This window comes from Tupaia chinensis, unplaced genomic scaffold (genome assembly GCF_000334495.1).
Source record: "Tupaia chinensis unplaced genomic scaffold, TupChi_1.0 Scaffold143894_1, whole genome shotgun sequence".
Lineage (NCBI taxonomy): Eukaryota > Metazoa > Chordata > Mammalia > Scandentia > Tupaiidae > Tupaia > Tupaia belangeri.
In genome coordinates, this window is record NW_006203745.1 from 428185 (window position 1) to 438724 (window position 10540).

At 38.3% G+C, this 10540-nt stretch overlaps 1 protein-coding gene across 1 annotated transcript in view; it reads left to right on the top strand.

The window, feature by feature from the left end:
* The window catches only part of LOC102498334 (transmembrane serine protease 11F), a 56765-nt gene that overhangs the window by 44097 nt on the left and 2128 nt on the right, over positions 1-10540 (top strand). Inside the window, exons 8-9 of the mRNA XM_006165330.1 lie at positions 1005-1264; positions 3742-3884. Coding sequence (XP_006165392.1) covers positions 1005-1264; positions 3742-3884 — 403 coding nt within the window. The remainder of the gene's footprint in view (positions 1-1004; positions 1265-3741; positions 3885-10540) is intronic.

Below are 10540 nucleotides of genomic sequence, written 5' to 3' on the forward strand. Positions count from 1 at the left end.
TATATGTTAAATCATTCTTGATGGGGATAAATTATAAAAAGGGGAATCTGGGGACCAGCAGTTAGTGTAATGGCTATGTCGCTGGACTCCCACGTAGTCGACCGCAGTTCGAGTCCCAAACCCGGTGGTTTAAACTCACGCCAGGCGCGTGTGCGTGCATGCCCAAGATCCCGAGAAGAGAATGGAGGAGAAGGGATTGAGGCATGGCCATCTCTCCCCTGGGGGGTGATTTCTCGCTTTCTGTCTCTCTGTCTCTGTCTGTCTGTCTGGCAAGCTCACGTGCCCTGTAGCAAAAACCTCTCCAAAAAAAAAAGAGGAACCTGGATTTTGAAGAAAAGGAAGGTAAAGCATTGATGGGACTACAGAGGATTTGCTTGTGATGTAACACTGGGAAGGAAAAGGATTTGTGTGAAGGGAGAGCTACAAATCTAATAAGAGGGACTGATCAGGCCAGATCATAGGGAGTGGGAGCATGAGTTTGAGTTAGAGCTAATTAGATCTAGAATATTAGGGAGGGGTATGGGTGTAGGGCAGAGAAACAGCCCTGTGTACACATGAGAGTTTATAATGCAAACAAATTGCACTGTACCTCAAAGACCAGAGTAAAACCCAGTAAACAAGAGCCAACATAGTGAATCATAAAATAAGAATAGATGGAGAGAATATGCTATAGCAGGAAAATGCCTCTTACTATGGACATTATCCAAAATTAATTAAAATTAATTTTTACACACTTTATTGAAATTAGAGAAGAAAGAGAACCTGGAGAGGTCCTAACAAGTAAGGAATTTAAAAATTGGAATTAATAATACTTATCAATTACTTGTATATAATTAATTGTATGAATTATAGGAACTCTTTCTCATGAAGTCATTACCTGCAAATTCTCTTACCATCGGGTTCTTTCAGAAGCCTAATCCCAATTGTTGGGGAGAAATACAATCTTAGTTTTTCTTAAAAGATCAAGTGAAGCATCAAAAATCATACCCTTTCATTTTTTGCAGAAATAAAAACTCAAGCCAATGGATTGCTACTTTTGGTACAACTATAACACCACCTGCAGTGCGGCGAAGAGTAGGGAAAATTATCCTTCATGAGGAGTACCATAAGATCACAAATGAGAACGACATTGCTTTGGCACAGCTCACTACCAGAGTTGAGTTTTCAAATATAGTCCAGAGAGTGTGCCTCCCAGATTCGTATATAAAGTTGCCACCTAAAACAAGTGTATTTGTCACAGGATTTGGCTCCATTGTAGATGATGGTGAGTAGTTTCAGTCTAATTTTTCTCAGCATGAACATATCTTGAGATCGAACAAGCTATCTTAGAAAGATCCTCTTAGGTTTTTCATAAAAGTAACGTGATGCTTCCAATATGTGTGGTGCTTGGTAGAACAGAGGGCTGTGGGATGATAGTGAAAGAAACCAGATCCCTAGCCAAGTTCACAATTTGAGCAGTGGTAAAGAAAGGTAGATTCTAATACAGAAGACAATGAACTTGATATAAGAAGGAGGAAATACCAAGTACGTGTGAAGGAGTAACTCATTACAAACTGGATCCTTCCTACGTGCAAATACTTCAGGCCAGTGCATACTTTAAATCACAATCTTCATACAAGTTTCTTCTTTATTTCAACCATCTCTCATTTTAGTGAAAGTTTATGATGATCATACACATGAAAACAGGCTGTGAACATTTTGAGAATTTCATTTGGTTAATAGAATCTACATGTTCTTCCTCCATCTCTCCCCTTAAAGGGGATGTTAGAAGATAGCAAATCCGGGAACCAGCAGTTGGCATAATGGCTATGTCGCTGGACTCCCACGTAGTCCACCGCAGTTCGAGTCCCAGACCCGGTGGCTTAAAACTCACGCCGTGTGCGTGCATGCCCAAGATCCCGAAAGGAGAATGGAGAAGAAAGGATTGGGACGTGACCATCCCCCTTGGGGGGTGATTTCTCGCTTTCTGTCTCTATGTCTCTCTCTGTCTGTCTGGCGAGCACATGCGCCCTATAGCGAAAACCTCTCCCCCCCCCAAAAAAAAGATAGCAAATCTAAAACGTGTGTAAGTTGAAGATCAGAACTTAAGATTTCTAGGTACTATTAGGTTGTCGGGAAAGTCATGACTCATTTTTGCAAAGAAAAATACATCATGATTTTCCTGATAACCCAATAGTCCACACTGCTCTAAAGAGAGAGATTAATTGGAAGGGACCAGCAGTTGGCATAATGGCTATGTTGCTGGACTCTCACGTGGTCAACAGTGGTCCGAGTCCCGGACCCGGTGGCTTAAACTCACGCCGGGCACGTGTGCATGTGTGCCCAAGATCCCGAGAGGAGAAAGGAGGAGAAGGGATTGCAGCATGGCCATCTCCCCGGGGGGTTGATTTCTCGCTTCCTGTCTCTATATCTCTCTCTGTCTTTCTGGCGAGTGCACGCTCCTGTAGCAAAAACCTCTCCAAAAATAGAAAAGGAAAAAAAAAAAAAAGGGAGAGATTAATTGAATGTTTTAAAGTGAGAAATAAATACTTTAGTTTCTATCAAGCACATCTGAAGATATATATTAGCATTTGTCTCCTAATTTCTTCAGATGTGGAGACATCTGAAGATATATATACATATACATATATATATATACGTATATATATATATCCATATATCTTTTTAGGGAGACCGAATTCTACTACATGAAAAAATTATCCAAATACTCCATGCATATCCAAAATGGTTTTGCGAGAGGTTCTTATAAGTTTCTTTTGGTCCTCTCTTCCTTCCTTGCTGCCTTAGGGATGCACCAACAGCTTCAACCAGAAGCCCTAAACTTATATAGCCCTTTCTCTATTTACTCTCATCTCCTCCAGAACCCCTTGGCCTCTTCAGATGGCTGGCACTATTGGTCATTCATTTTGTTTTCTATGTTTCAAGACTCCATTAAATCACACACTAAAGAACAGAGGAGGGCAAATAAATCTATGCCTTGTGTCTTGGTTTCTGCTTTAATAGCTTTCAAAAAATCAATAAACCTCCATGGGCCTTGGTTTCCTTATATTGAAAGTGTGATACTTGGACAAGATCAGTGTGATTAACTTTGAAAATCTAATAAAAACTATGGAACCCCCCTCCTCATAAAGAAAAAGCACTTATTCATATGTGCATATGCACACACACACACAACACACACTCACACACACAGCATTCCTAATCCAAAAAATACAGACTCTTAAATGATCTACAGTCTAAAACTTTTTGAATGCTGAAATGATGCCATAAGTTAAAAGTTCAACACTTGGCCTCAGGTGATGATTTGCAGTCAAAACACTACAATATGAAAACACTGTATAAAATTGTTTTCACACTAGGTATATATGAAACATAAGTGACTTGGGTTCCAAGATTATGTTTATGTAAATATCTCAAAAGCCAGAAAAATCTGAAACCCAAAACACTTATCTTCCCAAGCATTTTGGATAAGAGATAACAACCTGAACACATACATACTATTTTGCACATAATTTTAAGGGTTCCAACAACCTCAAAAGATCTACAAATATGAATACTGCTAGGGCTTGTATATTTACAGTTCTTTGCATGTGCACACTTATGACACAGAAAATAAAACTAGTTTATAACTGAAGTTAATAAAATAATCTGTGATTTCATGTCGAGGAATCTACAATTTATGTATCTTCCATGTCTTAAATGCAGTTTAAAGAACACATTGTTTCTTCATTTGTGCAATAGGACCTACACAAAATAAACTTCGCCAAGCCAGGGTGGAAACCATAAGCACCGATGTTTGTAATAGGAAGGATGTGTATGATGGTCTGATAACTCCAGGAATGTTATGTGCTGGATTCATGGAAGGAAAAATAGATGCATGTAAGGTAAGTCCAAAGTCAAGGTCAAAACTTCAAAAGGAAAGTTTTCATTAGCTATTTCTGTTTGGCATATATTTCACCTGGGAGAAAAAATGGTATCTATTTCACCAATATTTAAGTTTATTTAATGCTCGTAACAATAAAAGTTATTGTAGTAAGTGGTAAATATATGACAGCCAAAAAGTAAGAACTTTTTATACATTATTTCATTTAATATAATGAGATAAAAGCAGTGCTATAATTACCCCTATTTTATAAATTAGTAAATTAAAGACTGTTGCTATCTCTGGTTCACATGAATTTTCTATATGCCCTATTGTTATTTTCTTAAACAAAATTGAAAAAAAAATCAAAGACAGAGAAACCTTTCTTCTGTAGATATGTCATTCATCTCAATCACCACCTCTTGTCCACGTTGCTTTCATCCCACACCCCCCACCCTCTCCTCACTCTTACCCTTCTGTCCTGCTCCCCCCACCCCACCCCATTAATGGTGTTCACACCTGAAACAGATTTCCTCTCCATCCCAAACTATGCTTTATTAACATCAACCTGTTTAAAGGCTTGATTCTTAATCCCTATACCTCTTCAATTCCACCGATTCTCCTTAGCCACCACAGATCTTATCCTTGGGATCATACCTTGGGCCTTCTCCTAAAAACCGCTCCATCTCGGCCAACAGATGATGTAGTGGTTACGTCACTGGACTCCCACATGGCTGACTGTGGTTTGAGTCCTGGACCTTGTGGCTTAAAACTTACATAGGATGCATGTGCATGCACACCCAAGATCCAGGAGGAGAATGGAGAAGGGATTGCAGTGTGGCCATCCCCCACAGAAAAACAAACAAACAAGAACAACAACAAAAACACTGCTTCATCTTCACATCAATTTTCATCTTCCCCTGTGACTACTATGTGCACCCTTTCCCCCTGCTTTTCAACTACTCCTTCTTTCTTGAATACATTGTTAACAAAACATGGTATAAAATAAAAACCCAATTTCATTTTTTTATGTGGCTAACCAGTTTTCCCAGCACCACTTGATATGTTCTCTTGATCAATCAACCCTCTTATTATTATATCATGGCCTTCTTTTTTTCTTTTTTATAGTTTTATCTTAAAGTCTGTTTTGTCTAAGTATAGCTATTTCTGCTGTCTTGGTTTTAATTTATGTGAGATACCTTCTTCCATCTTTTAACTTTCATTTTATGTGTCCTTACAACTGGGTTGTTGGAAAAGTCATGACACATTTATGCAACAGATGGAGCTAGTTCATTTTTGAAAGTACTAGAGTAATTTGCATCTATGTTATTGCTATGTCATTTGACAGCTGACAGTTCTAGCTTCATTCTAAAAATAATTAAGTGATTTGGTTGAGTTTTAGAGATTTTATAACAAGTTGAAAATGGAAGACCAAACTGTGCACTTTTGCCATACTTTGCTGTTTTACTTCTGTAAAGGGAAGAACTCAGGTCATGCTTATGAAAAATTTCATAAAGTTCATGGTTCAATGCTTTACAAAAACATCAGTATCAACAATGGTTCTCGAAATTTTGTGCTGGTGATTTTGACCTCAACGATGGTTCTCAGTCAGGGAGGCTCACTGAGGTCCATGAAAACAAAATAAAAGCATTGATTTAGTCAAACCCACGTTACATGACATGAGAGATTTCAGAAACATTGAACATCCATCATTTAAGTTTTAACAACCAGTTTAAAGAGCTGAGATATGTAAGCAAGCTTGATATTTGTTTTTTTTTTTTCATGAACTCAAGTTCATTTGATAACTTGTATAAACATCTGTGAAATGCTCATTAAATGTGGGGAAAATGATCCTCTTTTGATATGACTGATAACTGGTGATGGAAGTACATAGTTTACAACAATGTGGTGTGCAAATGGTCTTGGTCGTGTTGTAATGATTTGACTCATATGACATAGAAAGGATTCATTCATCAGAGGAAGGTTGTGTTTTCAGTGCGGTAGGATTCTAAAGGTATTGTGTTTTTCGAGCTCCTACCAAGGACAATTTGAATGAATCTAGCATCCAGAAATGTTCGGAGCTTGTTAATCCTAAAGGAGTTGTATTCCATGACAACGTGAGACCATACACAATTCTGAGCATCTATCAAAAATTACTAGAGTTTGGATGGGATGTGTCGCCACACCCACCATACTTTAAAGGAGTTGTATTCCATAACAATGTGAGACCACACACAATTCTGAGCATCTATCAAAAATTACTAGAGTTTGGATGGGATGTGTCGCCACACCCACCATACTTTAAAGGAGTTGTATTCCATAACAATGTGAGACCACACACAATTCTGAGCATCTATCAAAAATTACTAGAGTTTGGATGGGATGTGTCGCCACACCCACTCTACTTACCTGACCTTTTGCTGTCAAACTTTTACTTGTTCCGCTCTATTCAAAACTCATTGCATGGTATAACAGATGATGCTGAAAATCAGTATCTTGTTCATGTTTTTGCCGATACAGACAGGTCCTTCTATGAAGCTCTCTGAAAGATGGCAAAAAGTTATTGAACAAAATGAGCAATATATCACTGATTGTTCTTTATATAAATAAATTACATTTGAAAAACAGAAAAATATGTCATGACTTCTCTGATAACCCAATAGTAAAGTGAATCTCTTGTAGGCACCAAATAGTTGGATCTGTTTTACAGTATTAGAGTTGTATGAATATGATACAATTGTTTTACACACTAATCTTACAGTATTAGAGTTGTATGAATATGACTATGTATTATTATACTGTTGGTTGTTTTTTATTTTGCTGTGTCTTATGGTATTTGTCAGCAGCCTTTCAGTTGAGTTTGAATAATTTCAGTTACCAATTTTGTATCAAGCCTAGTGGTGACAAATTCCCTTAGCTTTTGCTTGGGAAAGTTTTTAGTGTTCCCTTATTTCTGAAGGATAGCTTTGCTCAGTAAAATGTTCTTAGGAGGATGCCCCCACCCCCCCACCTGCCCCATTCATTACTTTGAATAAACCATTCTATTCTCTCCTTGTCTGCAGGGTTGCTGCCAAGAAATCTTCTGATAGTTTTTTAGAACCCTGTTGAATGTTCCCTGTTTATAATTTTTTGTGCTTTCAGTATTTTTTCATCTTTGTTTTTTGATAATTTGATTATGATGTTTCTTGTCAAACTCCTCTTTGGGCTGAACTCTGTTTAATTGGAGCCTCCTGTTCCTGGATGTCTTAACTCACATTTGGGAAAAACTTTAGCCATTATTTCTGTAAATATGATTTCTAGGTCTTTTTCTCTCTCCTCTCCTTCATAACCTCTATTATGTGTATCTTAATTCTCTTGATGATGTCTCATAATGTCCATATGCTCTCTTCACTTAAATTTCCTATTGATAATTTCTTGTAGTACCCTAAACATTTTGAAGAATATTTTGAATTCTTTGTCAGTCATTTCATAGATCTTAACTTCTTGAGGTTCTACTATTGGGGCGTTATTATCTTATTTTGGTGGTGTTATATTTCTCTAATTTTTCATAATCCTTTTGTCCTTGCATTGGTGTCTGCATATTTGAGGAAACAGTCCCCTTCCAGGCTTTGCAGGTGTTCTTTGGCAGTTATAGACCTTCACTATTTAGTCTAACCTGGGATTCTGGTTGGATCATTTGGTAATGAATTGCACAGGCAGACCATGCTATCATGTTCTCTCTAGTTTAGCTGGGCTCTCAACTGTGTTCTGGAAAAGTAGAACTGCTAGCTGTGTTCCATGGTTTGATGAAACCACTGGCCGGACACTATAGTAATGCAGATGCTGGTTGGGCTCTGGAATTGCCTCTCAATAGGAAGCATTATAGATTGTCTTCTCTGACTAGCTGGCATTATAGTTTGTGGTATTTAGTTAGGCAGAGCCACATTCTGGGCTCCAAGAGTGGGCAAAGTTTCTAGAATTGCCTATTCTACAACATTGGATAGGCTGGGCCAGAGGCCATGCTCTGGAGATATGTGTGGATATGAGGTTGCCTTAAGCAGACCATTGAAATCTGGTACAGTAGCCATTCAGATGTCAGGATTGGGAGAGACCAGATGACCTAATAAGCAGATACCAGAGTTTTTTAAAAAGTTAATGGAAAAAAAAAAAGAAAAAAAAGTTCATGGAAAATGCATATAATGGGAAAATTATGCATGAATTTTTTAAAAAATTGCACCAAAATCAACTCATTTTAATTAATATTTTTCACTAACTTTTTGAAGTCCCCTCATATTTTCTGACCTGTTCTTGCCTCCTAGTTTGGCAAGGGGGGCCAGATTCAAATAGCGTCAGTTACTCTTTTCATGGGTACTGCCAACTTGTCCCTGCCTCCTAGCCTGGAGAGGCTTGAAGGTAGGAAAACCAGCCCAGGATCCAAGCTGTTGAGTGTTGTTATTGGTTAGCCTCTTGTGGTGCATCTCTGCTGGCTGGAATGCAGAGCCATAGATAAGATCTGCTTGCTAGTCACTCTGAGCTTAGCCCTAGCCTTTATTTCAAACTGATCCCAGGTGGTCTAACTTTGCCAACAGCATCCATGTTTTTCATGGAGTATGACAAGAGTGCCTCCTGTGAAGGATCCTGGGATGGCAGGGATGCTAAATGTCTGCCTGCATTTTTTGCATCCCTATAAAAACCATAGGTCTCACAGGACTCTTTGGGCTGCATCACTATGCTAGCTTGAGGGAGGGGCAAAACAGGCCAAGTGAAACTGCTCACTTGCCCCATTTCTTCAACTTTTCTCAGTTCTGCAGTTTAAAGGGTGTCTCAGAGTCACTCCCATGTGCTAGGATATTCACAAGGGTATTTCTGTCTGTGGATATACGCTTGGATTTCTGTGGCAGGGAGTAGAGCTGCAGAGTTCCTACTCTACTATCTTGCTGACATCATTGCTGGTCAACTTTTTTTTTTTTTTGGAGAGGTTTTCGCTATAGGGCGCGTGCGCTGGCCAGACAGACAGAGAGCGACAGAGAGACAGAAAGCAAGAAATCACCCCCCAGGGGGGATGGCCACGCTGCAATCCCTTCTCCTCCATTCTCCTCTCAGGATCTTGGGCATGCACGCACACATGCCTGGCGTGAGTTTTAAGCCACCCGGTCCAGGACACGAACTGTGGTCAACTACGTGGGAGTCCAGTGACATAGCCATTACGCTAACTGCTGGTCCCGCTGGTCAACTGTTTTTAAACACTTTTGCTTATACCCTAAACTCACTTCCATTTTGCCAGTGTTTCTGTTTTACAAAATTCTAAACCCGGAAGAATTCTTTCTCTCTCTCTGGCTCTGTCTCTTTGCACATTTACATATTCCTAGGAAATACATCCTAACAGAACACACTGGTTTCACTACAGGTTCTGTATAACAAAGCTTCTGATCCTTTTATGTTATTTTTTTATCTTGTATTATTGTTTTCTTTAGTTTAGGTTGCCTTCTTGATTTTTATGTTTTATTTGTTTTTTTTTGTTTGTTTATTTGTTCTGTTTTAAAATCTATCACTCTAAAATTTCTCAGCACTTTTCTTAACCTCCAGTTTTTCTTATCCCCACTCTCGGCCAATGATTCTGTTTCCCAATTTTCCAAGAAAAATAGAAACCATATGAGGGCAATTTCCCTGTCTTTCCAGGACCAAAGATCTGGACTCACTTTTTCCACCTTTAGCTTCAGAGAAGCTGCTACTTCTCTAAGACTAATCCCTTCTAGTCTGCTTGTGTTCTTGTTCTTGTTGGCATTTGGTGGGAATTTACAAGTAATTATTCCTTCTCTTTCTTTTTATAGTCAACAATTATCTTGCAACTGAATATTTCACTATTCAAAGGTCTTGAAATATAAACAATAACTCTCTTGATTCTGAGGTCTCCAGTTAGCACCTCATCTTATTGCTTTACCATAAAATATTTGGAAAAAGGTTTTTACCCATGATCTCAATTTTCTCACCTCCCACTGATTTCTCAAACCATTTTAATATGGCTCTGTTATAATACTTGGCCAAAATAGTTTTGCCTAATGTTTCTAATGACCTATTAATAACATTCATGCTCTTAAAATCCAACACATATTTTTGGCCCTATTTTCTTTTGGCCTCTTAGCAAGATTTAACAATGTTTATCACTTCCCCCTTTTGAAATACTGTCTTCCCTTGACTTATAATGATTTTCAGTCCACATCACTGCCTGATTCTTCTCTGTCTTCTCATTCTCTTAATCCCAGCCATTCAACATTGATCTATCCTATGCCTGTTTCTCTTTTTTCCTCATTAAAGAGTCAAATTCCCTTCAATAGATTTAGTCATCATCTCTTTGTAGATGATTCATACTTTCAGCCTCAACCTCTCCTTTGAACTTCAGATATCCAACTCCTACTTGTCAATTTCACTTGCATATTTCAAAGGCATCTCAATTTTAAAAAATGCTGTATTTGATTCTGCTCTTATTTGCCAACCCACCCAGCTTGATCCTCTTCCTGTATTTTATATCTGTGTTAATGTCTTCTCTTTTCATTCTGTTAAATAACTCAAGAAAGCTAAAAACAATTTCAACCTTCTCTCCTGTCCAATAACCAGTTAATTATCTAATCTTATACATTTTACCTTCCCAATATCACTGTGTCATCATTTTTTCATTGCTTCTCCTTCCCCATGCTCTTT